The sequence below is a fragment of the Ictalurus furcatus genome, chromosome 18 (assembly GCF_023375685.1).
Source record: "Ictalurus furcatus strain D&B chromosome 18, Billie_1.0, whole genome shotgun sequence".
In the NCBI taxonomy this organism is placed as follows: Eukaryota; Metazoa; Chordata; class Actinopteri; order Siluriformes; family Ictaluridae; genus Ictalurus; species Ictalurus furcatus.
The window spans coordinates 18,204,031-18,222,029 of NC_071272.1; the positions used below are offsets into that span (position 1 = coordinate 18,204,031).

Sequence of the window (17,999 nt, forward strand, 5' to 3'; positions counted from 1 at the left end):
CAAACCTACCATAGAAATGCTAATAAATGGGCATATTATAATGTGTGTATTGCAAAGAAATGAATGTATACAGTATGCAATATGTTTTTTTTTATTATTGTATAACCATAATCATAAAATCATATAAACAGAGTGGACAGTGTGTGGCATGTCTTTTTTTCACACACCCGTTTCCAGTCATCAGGTGACAGCTGTTTGATCAGATCATGAGGGACGAGCTCCTTCAGCAACTTGGGGAAGTGGATAAACTGTGATTTGTCCTCGTCAAATACTACCCGGTAAATAAGAGCTGCGAGCTGGAAGGCCTCTTCATGAGAACACTTGTGGTATCCACGCAGGTATTTAGGCAGCTCCTATGCCAGGCATAAAAATATACAAGTACAAGAACAAGCATTTTTAGGCAAATAAGAGGAAAATTTATTAGGGGCAAAATAAGCCCAACTGTAAGCAGTCACATTTTAAACACTTTTAGAAAACAATGAGCTTAAACTCTCAATGGAAAAATCAAGATTACTATTAAACGCCAGCATCATAATATATAATAGCCAATCGGGTTCAATATGTAAATGCACCTCATGCAACACCAGGTTAGCAGGGGGCAGGAGTGGGACTTGTACAGTTGGGTGCATTTCTAATTGAATTTCTTAATGAAGAGAAAATTGGAGATGTTTCTGTGCTTTTTTCTGTGGTCTAATTGCTAATATTGTGGAAGCATAAACTGTGTCCCAAATGATGTACTATACACTATGCACTATGTACTCTACCGTATAATGTATGCATTTTAGAAGTTTAGTATCGTCCCAAATGGAACACTAATATATTTTTTACTAACTGGAAATATAAGCCATTTCCCAGTCAGTGGCCATTGACATCAAATGCATGTAATATGATGTTGCTAGCTTTATCAGAATACCCAGAGTCATCGAAAATTACTTTCACCGTATCAAGGTAACAAACAGTAATTACGAAGACATTCATTTTACTGTTTTTATATTCTGAGCAAATTTGAGCCAGCGTCAGCGCCTGGAAGCCCCTCCCCTCTTCCACTACGTAAGCAAAGCTGAGACCGTTGAGTGCATGAAGTGTCCAACGTTCAACAATTCATTTTTTCGGTTGAATAAGTGCATCATCTGGGTACGTGAAGTGCACTTCTTCTTGTTGGAATTCAGTGTGAACACACTACTCACACTATTTATACTACAAAATGGCATAGAATAGTGCATAAGTAGGCGATTTGGGATGCACCTATAATATTATAGAATTATGTTTTGTGTCTTCTGGGAGCCAAAAAAATTTGGCCCAAAGATCTAAAGGCTTGGCCCCCTTTCAATTTTGGAAAAGTGACCCAGCCTAAGTCTAACTGCACATCATGCAAAAAAATTTCTGGCAACCAAATTCAGATGAGTGCACCAGGTGGTAGCAGTAAGCCATCACTCATTGGCTATCCATGATGGGGTGGTTTAATGCAGCCCCATGGAATTACTGTTATTTTTCTATAACAGAGCATCATGAAGTGTTACCAAACCTATAGCAAATTGAAGATGATTACAGTTTTTTAAAAAATTATTTAAAGAACAACATGTCATACTGTTATCACTTACATTATAGTTGCTATAAACAGTCATTCTCTCACTTTCTCTTGAAATTACTAAGTCAGAAAAACACAGCTTTTTACTCAGAAACTTCCTCCCATTCAATTGAATGTCAAATAAACACCCCGTCATAAAAAACATCACCATATCAAAGATTATTCTGTATATTTTTCTTTGTTAAATAATATATTTGTAATCCATTTATTATTAGGCTTAAATTATGTAGAGCTTTCAATTTACAAGTCTCTGTGTATGAACTGCTACAATTGAGAAGATAACATATTAGAATATGCACATTAATGTAAACTTTTTTTAATTTTGCAGCTGCACTACTGTCTAAGCTGCTGTTATAGAAAATTAGCCAACACCTTAAGAACAATTAGATTTGAGAATTCAACAGTGATGTAGTAAATTATGTAAAATATATATTTTACCTGGCAGTAGTGGAAGATGGAGTCAGCCATTGAGTCTTTGCCTGGCACAGTGTTAGTCCACAGTTTCTTCATAAAATAGACCTGATATGTCAGGGAAGGCACTATACCTTAAACACAAACAGCATATCACACACAAGCAACAATCGGTTCAATATTATATGATCAATTAATATGAACTATAATTACCATCTTTAACAGGTCTGGCTTTTTTGATCCAGTCAGTGAGGTGTCTAACAAAGTCAAAAAAGAAATCTCCATCTGGCACACTGATGACCTGAGGGAACCCAAGTGATGGAGATCAGTTATTAAAAATAGACACAGTACGACAGATGAAACAGCATTATTTATCGATCTGCATCTTGGAGCTTTAAATAGGTGACAGAGTATGCATTAAGAGTGAAGCTTCTTCTCAGGTGGCACATAATCGCTTGAAGTGATTATCTCCCATTTCATTGAATTCAGACAATAATGATCTTTTACTTTGAGATACGTCATAGAATGTCTGATATTTACTTTATTCTGCAAGGAACAGTATCTGATTTGTCCTAGTAATTTTTAAACTGCTAGACCTGTAGTTATTCCTAAATTCAGTCTGGCTAAAAAAAAACACTGCTCACTTAGGTAGTTAATGATTCTTTGAGTAACGCATGTACAAGTTATTTTAAAAAAAATAGTATGAAATGGAAATCATTAAAGATTTGTCTTCTTTAGCTACTTTTAGTAAAATGGGTTTAAGTTTTTTTGATAGCTTGGATTGTGGGATTATTATTATTATTATTATTATTATTATTATTATTACTATTATTATTATTATTATTATTATTATTAAACTACAGAGAAAAAATATTGTCCTTTAAGTAATTGACACCAATAAATTGTATATACTATAACCAGAGCCATGAACCAACAAGGGAATGACCAGTTTATCGGTAAAAGTTTTATGCATAATATATACACATAAAATTTCCTTCAGTTGCAGGAAAACACATCATCTGCATTACAAGAGTCATATTTTGAATATGTGCTGAAATAATTTCTACAGACATTTAATCATTTTACAGCACAAAACTGGAGTACCAGTTTGGTGGCCGGGTGACTTCACTGCATTCACGATGAATACAGAATGTCTACATCAGCTACAGTAATTCGCTCTCTAATATGGATAGCTACTATATGGTCTTACAATGTTCCGTATATAATATGTATCAGTGATGTTAAACCCATGCATAAATCTCCTTCATGTCTCCATTTCTGAACTAAGAATGCTGTTTCATGACAGGTTGGTTTTACCTTGTCAGAAATCTTAACAAACAGGCTGAAGCCCTCAGATGACTTGAGCTGCATCCTGCTGGAAATGTTCAAACAGAACTCCTTGGCCTTTGTGCTTGATTCCACTTCAAAAACCTGCAATTAAGATGTAATTTAGGCAACTGTCAAAAAAAAAAAAATGCTTGGGAAGGTCAAACTCATTTTTGAAACTTTTTCTTTTTAGTGATTTGTGCTGTCAGCTTGGGGTTTTTGTGTCTGTGGTTTACATATTGGTTTATATTCTGCATTACTTATATTCTACAGCCACTATAGTCTATATTAATATTTCTATGAGTAATCTAAATAATAACACAAGGGGCCAACCACAGTCAGGTATAAAAACGAGTGGGCACATTACACTAGAAGAATAGTTAAACAACAGATCAATTTTTTTTGTCATGTTATAATTAGTTTATTAAAATGACAGTACAATGTACCGGTTGCTAAAGAACTCTACAACAAGACGGACCTCATCTGTGTCATCAGGGAAGTACACCTTGTGAAAGATCTGTGTGGTTTTGTGCTGAATGGCTTCCACTTCCACCAGGTGAGGAGGGTACTTCCTGGGGCCATTCCTGTCATTATATATGAGAACATGTTTATTGGCAAATGGCACGCTATGTGTTTGTTACATTGTTTTAAGTATTTACAGTAATTTGTTTGAGCGGGGCTTACCGCAAGGCTTTCTGCAATCTCTGCATGCAGTCCGGGGCCAGGGGATGATGCTTTCTGGACTGGAGAAACTTCTGCACGTGAGGCAGGAGGATGTTGCTGGGAGGGAAAAGGCCAGTGCAAAGCCACAGTAGCTCCCAGCCCTTATCCTCACTGTACCTGCATATATAAAACACATGGGGTCAGTCTTGTCTTATTCTCAAATCCAAAGCCAGCGCTGTGAACGAGGGCTGAGGAGCAATATGTGTTGGTACAGAGTTCTTAAAGGAATGGTTAGAAAAAATTCAAACATGTATATATTTTAATATACCGCTAAACTTGTCAATCAACCAAGGCATGTGTGGTGTCTGCCATTTGCTTCTTTTGTTTTCTTAAGGCTAATGTAAATTTCCTGTAAATGTATGCCCAAATCTTTAGGGCCTACAGCACTAACATGATTCCAAGATGGCTGCCACCACAACAGTGTTCAGCTAATAAACTATATACAGACTGAAGCTGCAAGTCTTTTTAGATACATTAACTTTGCAGCTTCTGGGCTAAACTACAGAAGCAAAATCCAGGCACAAAATTGGATCTAGCTAATCAAACTGAGCGAGTGACTTACATTACATTGTTCTCTGTGAGCTGTTTCATAATCTGGCAGAAGATCTCATCCTTCAGTGGCTCAGCCTTCATAGATCCTTCAAAGATCTGATCGGTAAGTTCATTAACCGAGCGTGCTCTTTTAGCTGGGTAGTCACCCATATACTTCATAATAGGTAGAGAAAAGGAGTCAAGGATCAATAACAGATCAACAGTAATTATATCTCGTTGGATCCTGGAGACACTGAGGCGGCAAAACTACCCACCACACCATGGTGCAGCCAGAAAAAGAGTAATGTAAAAAACAAATAGCATAAAGATGGGTGTGTGAAGGATATCGATGAAGGCCAGGCAGGCATCCTGCGAGAGCTCCTCATGGTTAAGGACCTTCTTCAGCAGAGGTTGTTTGAGAGGTTCCCGGGTGCAGCACCACAGCTTATCCTTCCCCCTGCCTTTTGTTATCACACGGCTTAGAGTGCTCTTAGGAGGAGGTCTGCCGGGTACCAGAGAAGACCATACAACAAAACGTAAATAGAAAGATGATATTATGACCTTATAATGTGTGAAGGAGTATGGAGAAATGAGATGGCACAATCTTAGAGAGTATGAGTAAGCAATATCAAGAGGAAAGTGATTATAGATAGGAAAAGGGGATTAAAGGAGTTAAAAAGAAGGGAGTGTTAATGTACCTGAAATGATCATAGGAAAACTCCTCCAAAGTGTAGGGTTTCACTTTCTCCTCGCTGTCCATAAGATTCAACTGTGACAGACTTATTGATTCCTTACACTGCTCTGGAGACATGCTTACCAATGTCTGAAATGTAAAGTGAAAAGAACAAAATATCATATTTCATTTATTCATTCATTCCTTTTCGGTAAATGCTTTATTCTGTATAGGGGGAATCCAGAGCCCTGGACATGACACAAGTACTTGCAGGGCACCAAGCAAACATACAGTACATTCACACACTCATTCATAAGTAGGGGCAATTTAGTGTAGCCAATTCACCTATCAGTATGTTTCTCATAGGTGGGAGGAAACCGGAGAACCCAGAGAAAACCCACATGGATACAAGCGAGAACATGTGAAACTCCACACAGACAGTAATCTGAGCTCAGGATCGGGGACTTTGGAGCTTGAAATGTAGGAATTGGTCCTTACCCCAATGTTTGTTAGAAACAAGGCTAGAAACTGGATAACATTACAATAAGTGGAGATTTGGGCTAAATTAATAAATATGCTTCAACCACATGGAATGAAGCAACCATGGAGCAGCACCTTATTTACAAATCAAATTACTACCACATGCACAAAATTTATATGTGCTGAGACAGTCATGTATCATGTAATATAATTATTAGTTGAAAGAAAAGCCGACTTACCACAATATCATATTGTGGTCTGGTAACAGTGGGAAGCACATAGATGCTGTCCGCATGGAAGTCTCCTCTCTTCTTGGTCCTGTCGTTGACTCCATGCGCCCAGCCCCAGGTCAATACTTGCTCTCCCGTGTGTTCATCCAGCAGGATAAGATCTCCCTTTGAGAATGTCAAGAACGAGGAGTCATGCCCATCTACAGAAAGCAACATACACCAAGAGTCATGGATTAAGGAAATGTATACTCTTCTTCTCTAAATTACCTCTATGATGTGGTCCATATGGATTACCATGGTTATCTGCAAGAGCCACCACAAACTTTGATCTCTTGCGCAGACCATCTAAAAAGGCGTCAACCAGGTCGCAAATGTCCTCAGCATTGTTGGAGGTGAAGGTGTATTCATCTCCTTTAATGGTTGCCAGGGTGAAACTCTGGCCCTGGAGCTTTCCTCCTCTGTATGAAGACCAGAGAAGTAATCAACACAAAGAATACATGGGTATGTTTCAGGGCATATTCCACCCTGTACCTTTTTCAGGAACTCTGGCAATCGACAAGTCACTTGTAGTGTGTCTCTTGTGGGTGTGCGAATGCTACTGTTGTCCAAAGGATTAACAGATTAGCAAACCAAGCTAACTATACTAGCTATGTACAGTCACCACATGGACCAATGATGTCTACTGCTTCTTTCCAAGCCTTATTTTTTCTTCTTAATGTCTCCATTTTTGTGTGTCAAACAGTAAATGCGAACTAATTATGAGTTGGAACTAAAGTTGTGAGTGGGGAACTCAAGAAACATCCAAGCACAAGTGCCATAGGATTGGTGCAAGGAATCATTTACCATATACAGTCATTTTACCACGTCGTATGTAATTTGTATAGAATTTAGGAAATTTCAATTCAAATGACACTTGTTGCACTGTCACAATGTCACACTATCGATTCGTCAAATAACTGATTATTGCTGAAATTAGGACTCCATATCATGCATGTACATAAATGAATAGAAATGAAGAAAATTAATAACTCAAATATATAAAGAAAGCTGAAAAAAGTTACATGTTAACATCATATTCACACAACAAAGGAAATCTATAAAGAACAACACTGTATTTGCTGTACATAGTCTCATGTTGGAGAGTTCCTAATCTCTTAGTTCCTCAAAAAGTTCCTAAACCTCAATAGGTTTGCATTTATAGTCTAAAAAGGAAGAAATAGTTACTGGGAAATGTAATGCAAGCCTGACTCAAGCTAAAGCTTTCATGGCAGAATGAAATTTCAAGTGTGATGGATGTACAGTATAATTATAGAGGGTTTAATCAATTGAAATAATGGCGTTTTATGAAGCATTTTGTCTTTAAACAGTAGTTCAGGTATTTCACCGCTAATAATTTGTTCAGTGGTTCTGAGAAAAACAGAATTAAAACATTACTGGACCTGCTGCTGGATACTCCAGAGATCTCTGGGAAAGAAAGTTCCAGGAGGACCTGCTCTAGTTCATCCACAAAGTAAACTCCAGTCCAATTCACTGCCACTATCACATCGTTCTTTGGCAGGCTGGGTCCTGGAGATTTACAACATTGAACATATGATCTTAAAAAATAGTCTTAATTTATGAAGAGCAGAGTCAAGTACCACTGGTGTTAGTTTCAGGCATTGGGCAGGGCTTAAGTTAAGCTTGATCATGTCATATCATCACTACCCTTCCTTCAGCCTGATGCTGGGGTTAGTTCCATGGCAGCTAATGTTAGCTAGCTAGCTTAGATAACGTTATTTCTGTAGAAGTAGCCATCTTATTTTAAGTAGCAGACATATTGACCAGTAAGGTCACTAGTGTTAGATATGTTGTTGTGTATTTAAAAAACAGTGGCCAACCTTCATTATCAAGCTAGCAAAGTTTAGGATAACTATTATTTATATTGTATAATTCAGAAAAGGCACCAAGCATTTTAGCAAGCTAGTTAACATTAAACTATTGTGGATGATCAAATTTAAAGTAAGCTCTGCCCTTGTTGATGTATGTCACTGGGTAAAACCATGATGTGCCTGCGCTCAACAACAATGACAATACCTGAGAACTTGAAGGCCTCGTAGAAGCGTGAGAAAAGCAAAGGCCACTTGAACCGAGCGAAATCCACCACATCCTCCTTCACTCTCTGCGGGTCAAATCTCTTCTGTGTGTAGATTCCCTGTGGGCATTAAACGTCAATAGCACCGACCTCTTTCTCTGCTGTCACCATCAGTCCTCACAGGACCTTTTAATGTGCATCATATCTAATGAGCATATACAATAATAAGCTGCTCAGACGATCCATAATATAGATTTCCTACATTGTTAAAGATTCACGTCCATCACTTTGGCCAATGAGAAGCAGAAGGCTAATTAAACTGACCACCCTTGAAAGAGAGAAAATGCAATTAATGTTCCCTCAGTCATCATCGGTCAATCCTCAACCGGCTCCTTAAAGCTCAAGAGAAATAACATTGTGTGTGTGTGTGTGTGTGTGTGTGTGTGTGTGTGTGTGTGTGTTGATACAGATGTAAAATTAGAATATGTTGTCTTATCTGTAGAATAGTCCCAAAATGTCCAGTTCTTTTTCCTTGTGATGGTCATGTGATATGCTGTGTCCAATCAGCACCAGCATGTGGTGTTCAATAAGGACCTTCCTTTTCCATTTTGAGTTAATGTTGATGTGTTTCCAGATTTGCTGTTGTATTTTTTGTATTTTTCTTTGTATGTTGCTGTTGTGTTTTCTGATTTGCTGTTTTTTGTTGTTGTTGTTGTTTTTTTTTTTACTGTGTTTTTGCACATATAGGCCACTGTAGGTACTACAGTATCTAATAATGTGGATTGATAGGACTGATATATTTCCATATTTCCATAATATACTCCTGTCTGTTGGCAAAATGACTTGTGAGACAAATCTGGACATAAAACAAATGTTTAGTCATTTTAGAAGTAGGTACTTTACATCTAGATGTATATTAAAAGTGATTTGCTGATTCCCTGTAACCCTCCGACTTCAAAAAGAGGACTTTGTTCTACCTTGTGTGCCTGGGGCCACAATATGACTTAATTTTATTCAGTCTAAATTCTGATTACAGCCTATTACACCATGTACTGAGAGAAGGAGCAGATAATAATGAGAATACAACCCTCTGGCACACAAGTAGATTAGAGAATAAGTCTTGGCCAAATGTTAATGACAGTGGGCAGCAGTACAGGTACAGACATAATGGCACCGATGTCTCAGAGAACACAGTGATACATTTAAATGCCAGACACTATTTCACTCCACTGCATATTAGGGTAGGAAACCAGTTTTCCAGGAATATTACATAACTACTGCCTCTTAAGAAGCCTAAATATGAGTTAGTATGTTGCATCTGAATAACATATCTGAATTACTTAAAGTAATTCTTTAGTTTTTTTAGTCTACACTCATGAATATGCCAAATGAAAACACCTTCATGTCCTCCTGCCTATGGTGATTTTACAAAACAACAAAATGACATTTGGCTCAGAGCCGACTCTTTCATGTCCTAAACGGCTCTTTTTCATTTGGTTCTAAACTGCAATATTGTGACCAGTGCATTGGGTTTATCGAATATACAGTATAATGGAACAGAGAATGCAAAGTCACATGTTTCAGCACTATATCTAAACATGGCCAAAGAGTGAATGTCAAGTTTTATTTGATTTAATTAAAGAAATCAAACCTCACTGCAATTCTGTCCAAGACAATGAATAGATCAGAAATAAGAAAAAGTGGTTTCCTTGGGATCATTTTCAATATATTCAATTTCCATAGCGACTATACTGCCTATATCTACAAAAACGAAGTTGAAGAAAAAAAATCTGGCCCAATTTTGGCCAAACTGACAAAATTATGTTTTTGCAAGGTAGATTTAAAGATGGCTGAATGGTTTGTGTCCCGATATTGAACCAAAGACAGATATTTTGTTGGGCCAATGTCTGTTTGCCATCTGTGATGCATGTATATGAACATTGGGGTTGTGAGGGTGCTGCAGCAACCTCTAGTTGAACATAGTGCTAAAGTTACTTTGCTTTAATTGTTTAAATTCTGGCCAAAATCTAGCAGTATATAGCAGTAGTTCATTAGTAGTTAATTTGTAGTTAATCCGTATTATACATTGTTCTATTTGCATCTTTCACCTTCAGCATGTTGGCACAATTTACCATTTTGTATCATCAAATATACCATTTTGTACAGCCTTAATTAATGGTAGTTGCAAGTTAAATGATACCTTTATTTCTTTACCTCAGTGATAAGTTATAAGCTGATAAGTGCTTACCTTTTTGTGAACTGATATTATGACCTGGGCCCACTTTTCCACAGTTCTGGATGCATTGATTTCTCGGTCTGGGATGTACGAGGTGATGAGGCTCAGCAATCGTTCTTGAAGAATCTCCGGCCCATAGTCTATATAGTACTGCTGAGATGCCAGCTCAGCTAAGTCCTCCTCCTACGATCATCACAAAAAATGCATGTATATAAAAAGTCACAATGTTTTATTTGCTGTAATATACTCCAACTACAGCTCATACCCGATCACAGCGGTACTCCCCGAACTTGATTCCACGGATGATCTGCTGGTAGATAAGGTGAGTGGCCACGCTGTCCTCAGCAGGGTTGTGCCATGGTGTGAAGATCTCTTTCCTGAAGAACAGCCTCCAGGGGGCATTGCGCTCCTGAGCCCCTTGCTCTTTAGCATACTGTTCACACTGCGACACTGCATCCATCACGTGGTCCTTCCCGCTACCAAGAGAAGACACCTGAGAAAATAGCACACAAACTGTATGAGAAACAATGAGAAACTCTTGTGTATGTATGCAGTAACTAATAGATTTTGTACAAGATAATGATAGTTATGGCAAAAAGGGAACCTTTTGTATATTAATGTATACTCATAGATCCTGATATTTTTGTACAAAGATGAAAAGGTGCAGCGGTGTTGCATGCAATGTTAATACTTTCTTAGGAATTAAACACACACCAGCTATTAATCTACATAGATTATTTGTAACTGTTTGAAATTCCATCCATCCATCCATTTTCCACATCGCTTATCCTACACAGGGTTGGAGGGGAGCCTGAAGCCTATCCAGAGATCTTGGGGCACAAGGCGGGGGACACCTTGGATGGGGTGGCAACCCATCGCAGGGCACAATCACACACACATTCACACACGACGGACATTATGAAATGCCAATCAGCCTACAACGCATTTCTTTGGACTGGGGGAGGAAACTGGAGTACCCATAGGAAACCATAGGGGAGAACATGCAAACTCCAAGCACATGCGACAGAGGTGGGATTCGAACCCCCAACTGCGGAGATGCAAGGCAAACATGCTAACCACTAAGCCAGAGAATTTGAGTCTCTAAAAGAGACTTTAAGTCTCTGAAGTACAGTATTTAAGGATTTTAAGGATCTGTAGTACCTCATGTCTCCCTAGTACTTCAAATCTCAGTAGTATAGTATATATACTACTATAGTATATATACTATACTATGTATACTAATAAGTCTTTATTACTTTAAGTCTGTAGTATGTTAAGTCTATGAAGTATATTAAGTTTAAGACTTAGGTATTAAGGTACTCTGAATGTGTCTGTAATATTTTAAATCTCTGTAGTAATTTAAGTCTCTGGAGTATTTTACATATTACTATATTACTTTTAAGTTTATTCAAGACTATTCTTTAAGTCCCTTAAGTACTTTAAGTCTCTTTAGTATTTTAGTCTCTGCAGTATGTTAAATCTATGTACTACTTTAAGACCTTGTAATACATTAAGTCTCTTGAGCATTTTTTTTTATCTCCATAGTATATGATGTCCATGTTATGATCTATTCCATTTAAATTTGCTCTAGTAATATACAGTAGGAAGTGCATCATGTTGTACATAGACACTAACAATATGTAAATGTATTAGCATTGTTATTAATATATGACAACTAGAAGCTGTGATGAACATGCCTTATCGAATAGAGCGATGTACAGAGAGAAGCCGAAACGGTCCTTCAGGCCGATCTTGTCTGCCAGGGCATTACAGAGCTCTGCAGCAGTAGTGGCTGAGTCTGTTAGCAGGGTCTTAGTGGTGCCATCCATGAAGGTCACTGGCAGCATGATGGGCTTCTTCGATTTGGTGGCCTGAAGGAGGACACAAAGATCCAATTAAATCCTAATTCCAAGGACTTCTTCTTAGGTAACAGCAGTGTTAGCACAATTGTTATAATTCTGGACAATGTTCAAATCTGATGACCACCAGAGAGCCACCATTACACCTTTGAGCAAGACTCTTAACCTTCAACTGCTCAGCTAGATGCTTGGATTGAATTCTGCTTTGTCAGTGTCTGTCAAATGAAGAAGAATGAGTGAGAATAATGGTTGCAGGGGAAAACAGTTACAGTACCTGCAGCTCGAGCCATGAGGGAGGCTGGGTCCGTGTCTTGTTCACAGAAGTGCGCTTTAGTCTTTCCTCACAGTACGGGGCATAGCCAGGTGGTCCGGAGATAATGAATGTCCTCAAATACTGTGAAAACGAATGCAAGAGAAGAACAATATTAAATTTGTGACTCAGAAAAGAATTTTCATTTCTCTCTTTCAGATAAATTGAGCTAAAAATGAAGGCATCATTTTTTACTTTGACAAATTTCTCAGATGGTGCAAAGCATCCCACACAGAGAGAGAGCAGGATCCAGCCACGAGCATGGCTGTTTTTGGATGGGTTCTGGGTCAGCTGCTTACAGATTTGACAGTAGATCTCATCTCTGTTAAAGACATACAATGGAATAATGTAACGTGTTGCTAATGGCAACAGATTCATTAAAGCTGATTGATTTTAGTGTATTTGTAAGGCATGTTTAACAATTGCCACAAGGCAACTTTACAGAAATTCAGATGTAGATTTAGATCCCTATTCAGCAAACCAGAAGGGCAGTAGCCAGGGAAAACTCCCTGAGATGACTTGAGGAAGAAGCTGTCAGAGAAACCAGATTTTAAAGGGAACCCATCCTCTTCTGGGTGACAGGTGAAGATGAGTAAAGACAAACTGTACAAATTGTGTTTAACGGATGTTCAGTGTGATGATAATATGAATATCCTAGGACGAGTAACAGAAGTATCAGTTCATAAAGAAGTGTAAGTCTACAGTATCCATGTAAGATCCCTATATCCATATAGAGCATAAGGTTTTGCGAAATGCATATCCTTAGTGAGTATAACATATGAAAGTCTGTCAGGAAGATTAACATGCCATCACTAACCTCAGGGCAGGGCGTAAAATCCCATTCCCGATGATGAAGTGAAGTTTCTCCAGGTTGGAAGTGGGACGATCATCCAGCATCCACTGTAGACTGCAATCACTGTCAGTCAGGTGTTTGGTCACCTAACCAAAACATAAACGCTGTACGATTGTAATCTTATCTTTTTAGCTACTTATCTCTCTAGAAAATATTACAGGAACAGTACAGCTAACCATTTCCCCCATTAGACCAAAACTAGTTGATCAGCCAAGACCTGTCTGGTATCTGAAGTTTCTTCAGGATTATACTGGAGTTAAAAGAATAGTGTCGCTAACAGGTCACAGAAGATTATAGTTAAACAACATGGAATGAGCATTGTGGTTATACTGAATATCCAAGCAATCAAATGTATACACTGTAAAACTGGATTTGTTCATTTAACTCAAAAAATTTGAGGAAACTAATTACCTCAAAATTGAAAAGTTGATAAATCAATTTCTTTAAGCCAAATACACTTAAATATAACAAAAGTGTAACTAAAACTTGTTATATTTAAGTGTATTTGTCTTAAAGAAATTGATTAATGAACTTAAAAATTTTGAGGTAATTAGTTTCCTCAAATTTTTTGAGTTAAAGGAACTTATCCGGTTTTACACTGTACTTATTATTATTCTTTCTCGGCACCTACACTACATTTAAGCAGAGTTGTGTGGTCATTGTTCACAAGAAGATTATCAGTCTTAACTCTCCATATTTTACAGCTTTGAAGCTGAGTTCTCAAGTTGTGCTGCAGTGTTGGTGTATGTAAATATGGCAGAAGCCATGGTGGTTTGGTTAGCAGTTAATGCTAAGTGTAATTGCAATGTCATTTGAGATGTACTGTGCTTTTTTTTTTTTTAAGTTCACCAACACATTTGTGGTAAATGTTGATATTCCTGACAAATTTGTCTCATTTCCATTGTCACTTCACCTTTACATTACCGTCATTATGAAAGACATAATGAAAGTATATTAGCTAGCAAAATCATTAGCCTCAGTCTGTATTCATTAATCGCCTAGCAATGTGTTTTCACATTTTCCCTTTGCACGTTTACACACACAAATTGTTTGGTAATTTGGATGATATAGTAGGTCCAATTTTATGTTTATTAGTCTTTTCTTTCTTTTTTTTTAACCACCAAATGATACTTTTTTTTGAGACACAACGCTAAATCTGTGGCTATAAGCTTCTCTTATTTTTAGCTGCCTTGTTGCTCCAGTGCAAAAGTGATGAGGACTTCAAACCCCTAACCTGTCTTGGCTGACTGACTTCATTCAGGGTATGAAGGAACATTGTGTACAGTTCATTTTTGGATGAACCACTGGCTGAATCTATTCTTCTCATTAAAATGTCAACCTGAAACAGCTCTCTGATGCTGCGATTATAAATGGGACAGTGCTCTCACCTCCCCAGTGATTTTTGATTTCCTCCTCAGTGTGAGAGACACTAGCTTATGTCTGATGCTGTTCTTCTTCTGACTGTCAGTAATAGAAGTCTGAAAGAGAAACAACAGTACATAGTGTGTAATTAGTGCACAGCATAAACATTCAAGACAATGTGTCTAGTTATTCTTACGTAACCTAAACATATACTGTGCACTATATAGCCAAAATTATTTCAACAAGTGACCATCACACCCATATGTGGGCCTTCTCCAAAATTGAAAGCACACAGTTGTCTAGAATGTCTTTGTATGCTGTAGGATTACAATTTCCCTTCACTGGAAATAAGGGCTCAAACGTGTTCCAGCATGACAATGGCCTTGTGCATGTGCACAAACTGTCTGTGAAGACGTGGTTCGGCAAGGTCAATGTGGAAGGACTTGAGTGACCTGCACAAAGCCCTGATCTCAAGCCCACTGAACACCTTTGGGATGAATTAGAATGCCGACTCTGCACCAAGCCTTCTCTCTAAACACCAGTGCCCAAACTCACTAATGCTAATGTGGGTAAACGGGCACATCCCCACAGCCATGCTCCAAAATCTATTGGAAAGCCATCCCAGAAATCTGTAGGCTCTTACTGAACCTCCTCAAAGCACTTACTGAACAACCTCGTTTTTTTGCATTGCAGTTTGCACACACTGACACATCTGACTTATGTTTCTTGTCTCATGTCCTGTCTGTGTGCAATCATAAATGATGCTGCAATGTCTATCATCTTTCAAATGTAAAATGTGGGTCTATTGGACTGTCTGATCCTGCTGCACGGTTTGTTTGTGGCACTATCTGTTGGTGTTGCTGCACTGTATGTTTTGATGTACTGTTTAATGTTGCACACTGGCACCAAAAAAAAAAAACAATTCCTGTGAGCACTACTCATATGCAACAAAGTGTTTCTCATTCTTATTCTGATAACAACAAAGGGTGGCCAATTTTGGAATGGGATGTTCAGGGTTTGTCTGGAAAATGAGGGCTAGAAAAACCCCAGCGGCTTTAATGTGAACCAACTCAAAGGTATCGACAAGCTTCCCAAACAAAATAAACTAAAATTGAAAGACTTCTCAAATAATAAATACATAGAATAATAATACAAATCAAACTTGTTTAAAAAAAAATCAGAACTATGAAAACATGTCTGACTGCTGCTTCAGTTTCCCTGCCCATGTGATCACCTCTTCAGCTCTCTGCAGAGCCTGCTGTTCCCTCTTGTAGGTCCTCTTGCCCAGAGTCTCGTAGATCTTGGTCATAACTGGGATCTTCTCAGTGCCATCACTGAGGCTGATTTGATATTTGGGCTCAGGCATGTCTCCCATAAACCTCAGCACAGTGACCCACACAGCCAGAGCGGCCTGCACAGGCAGAAACATCACACCATGATTAGCCAAGCAGCATGTTGTGTCAAAGCTTAACAATTAGGTAACTACTCTGAAAAAACACTGGGTTATTTATGTTACCCAATCGCTGGTTTCGCGAGGTTTGATGTTAACCCAACTTTCAGGTAACACAATGATTGGTCTTTAAGGTAACACAATGCTTGGTCATTAAGGCCCAGTTCTTTGCTTAATCCTTTCACTGGAACATGATAACAGCGCAACATTTGTGTTTTGCTGCAGCAAGTCACTTGATTGAACAGAAAGCGGTTCCAAAGTCTTAATTGACATGCGAAAGGCAAAGGGAACGGCTGAGAGAAAAGTACCCTATTTCTCACTTTATCCTTGCGTTATTGGTTTTAATGTGTATCAAACAGTCCCAATATAAATACATATGGACAGCTAAGATTATGTGAAAAGAAAATAAGACTAGTTAGACTTAGCAAACTTTGTTTTTGTCTAATAGGACTGATTAGCTAATTAGATTACTATTATTATTATGTGTTTAGGTGATAATAATGTGTGTGTGTGTGTTTAAGTATTTAATTATTTAATTTGTTTTCCAAAAAAAGAAAGAAAAACATGCACAGTATAGTACAGTATAGTATAGAACTTTTGGTTGTTCAGTCAGTGCAAGATTTCATGGAGTTTTTTTGTGTTTGTTGCAGCCAAAAATGCATGATTTTGCTGTGGCTTTAAAAAAAAAAAAGTTTTTTTGTGCTTTCTTGCGCAAATCTTTGAATTGACGAAATTGCAATTTCATGAAATTGTTTTGTACGTTTTTTGCAGTGATGTTTGTTGGTACATGAGACATTTTAGATGTATTAATGTTCGGCGCACGTAAATTGAAGAGGGCTTTGGCTGAATGTACATTGTGATGATGTCACTTGGCCCAAATCTGTGGAAAATCTGCAGTAATTTTGAAAAATTGCAAGCTCCTCCTAATATTGCAGAGCTTGAGTTTGTGTTAATTTACGTGATCACAAAATTCTGGAGAGCCTGACTGATGTAGCCTGCGAAATGTAATGCCAATTAAATTGTACTAATGAAATACATTTTATGGAAATTTTTTTATTTTTTTGCTGTTTAAACTTAACTGGATTATTTAACATGCAGCAAAGTAACTCTAACAAAAGTTTATGTAGTAAAGTTAGTAAATTTGTGAATTTTAAATTCAAACAATTAATAACAACTATATAGATACATAATGTATTCAGATTCCCTATCTGGGCCATAAATAATTATGAATAGGCTAAACAATCCATAAATGAGGGTTGAAATGAGGGTAATAAATAACCTGGGTGTTCTTCAAGCAACTCAGCATGTTGGGCTCTGCACATAACCCAGCAGTGTGTGGTCAAATGAACCCAAATAAAATGTGTTCTGTTATACACTGACCCAGCACTGACTTATGAAAATGACCCAAATTGGGTTACATTTAATCCAGCATTTTTTTTTTTTTAGAGTGTAAGTATCAAATGTTTTATACAGTAAGTTTGGTAACCTATGAGTAAAATAAAACGAGACTTTCTCACCAGCTGGTCTCCTTCATCCTCGTGGTACAGGAGAGGTTGTTTCAGGGGCCGGCGCACATACGTGTGGGTCGTGTTTCCCTGGAAGTATGTAGCAGCAAACTTTGCAAACTTGTACTCTGACAGGTCCTCTTGTTCCTCATCAGGACAAGGAAGAGTCTCAATGCTGTCCTCTTCAGACTCTTTGTGGATATTCTCCAGATCCTATCACATACAAACAAATATAACATTGATAAGTCTTCCCACTTGGATTAACTACAAATAAGGCATGTACAATTTTAGCTTCCAAATATGTGCAGTACATACAGTAGAGTATCTTATATGAAAGGCAATACAAATGGATTTGTTGAATTCCTTGCTATGGTAAGTCAACAATATCTAC

The 17,999-nt window shown here is 37.8% G+C and overlaps 1 protein-coding gene across 1 annotated transcript in view; it reads right to left on the reverse strand.

The window, feature by feature from the left end:
• myo7ab (myosin VIIAb) overlaps nt 1–17,999 on the reverse strand; it is a 58,916-nt gene that overhangs the window by 1,778 nt on the left and 39,139 nt on the right. The window contains exons 24-45 of the mRNA XM_053649494.1: nt 17,621–17,821; nt 15,888–16,064; nt 14,680–14,769; nt 13,256–13,377; nt 12,634–12,760; nt 12,403–12,522; nt 11,967–12,140; nt 10,535–10,762; nt 10,282–10,452; nt 8,036–8,153; nt 7,402–7,528; nt 6,257–6,420; nt 5,972–6,162; nt 5,278–5,402; nt 4,927–5,081; nt 4,611–4,764; nt 4,010–4,165; nt 3,804–3,909; nt 3,317–3,430; nt 2,213–2,300; nt 2,027–2,133; nt 168–353 (exon numbers count right to left, since the gene is read on the reverse strand). Coding sequence (XP_053505469.1) covers nt 168–353; nt 2,027–2,133; nt 2,213–2,300; nt 3,317–3,430; nt 3,804–3,909; nt 4,010–4,165; nt 4,611–4,764; nt 4,927–5,081; nt 5,278–5,402; nt 5,972–6,162; nt 6,257–6,420; nt 7,402–7,528; nt 8,036–8,153; nt 10,282–10,452; nt 10,535–10,762; nt 11,967–12,140; nt 12,403–12,522; nt 12,634–12,760; nt 13,256–13,377; nt 14,680–14,769; nt 15,888–16,064; nt 17,621–17,821 — 3,201 coding nt within the window. The remainder of the gene's footprint in view (nt 1–167; nt 354–2,026; nt 2,134–2,212; nt 2,301–3,316; nt 3,431–3,803; nt 3,910–4,009; nt 4,166–4,610; nt 4,765–4,926; nt 5,082–5,277; nt 5,403–5,971; nt 6,163–6,256; nt 6,421–7,401; nt 7,529–8,035; nt 8,154–10,281; nt 10,453–10,534; nt 10,763–11,966; nt 12,141–12,402; nt 12,523–12,633; nt 12,761–13,255; nt 13,378–14,679; nt 14,770–15,887; nt 16,065–17,620; nt 17,822–17,999) is intronic.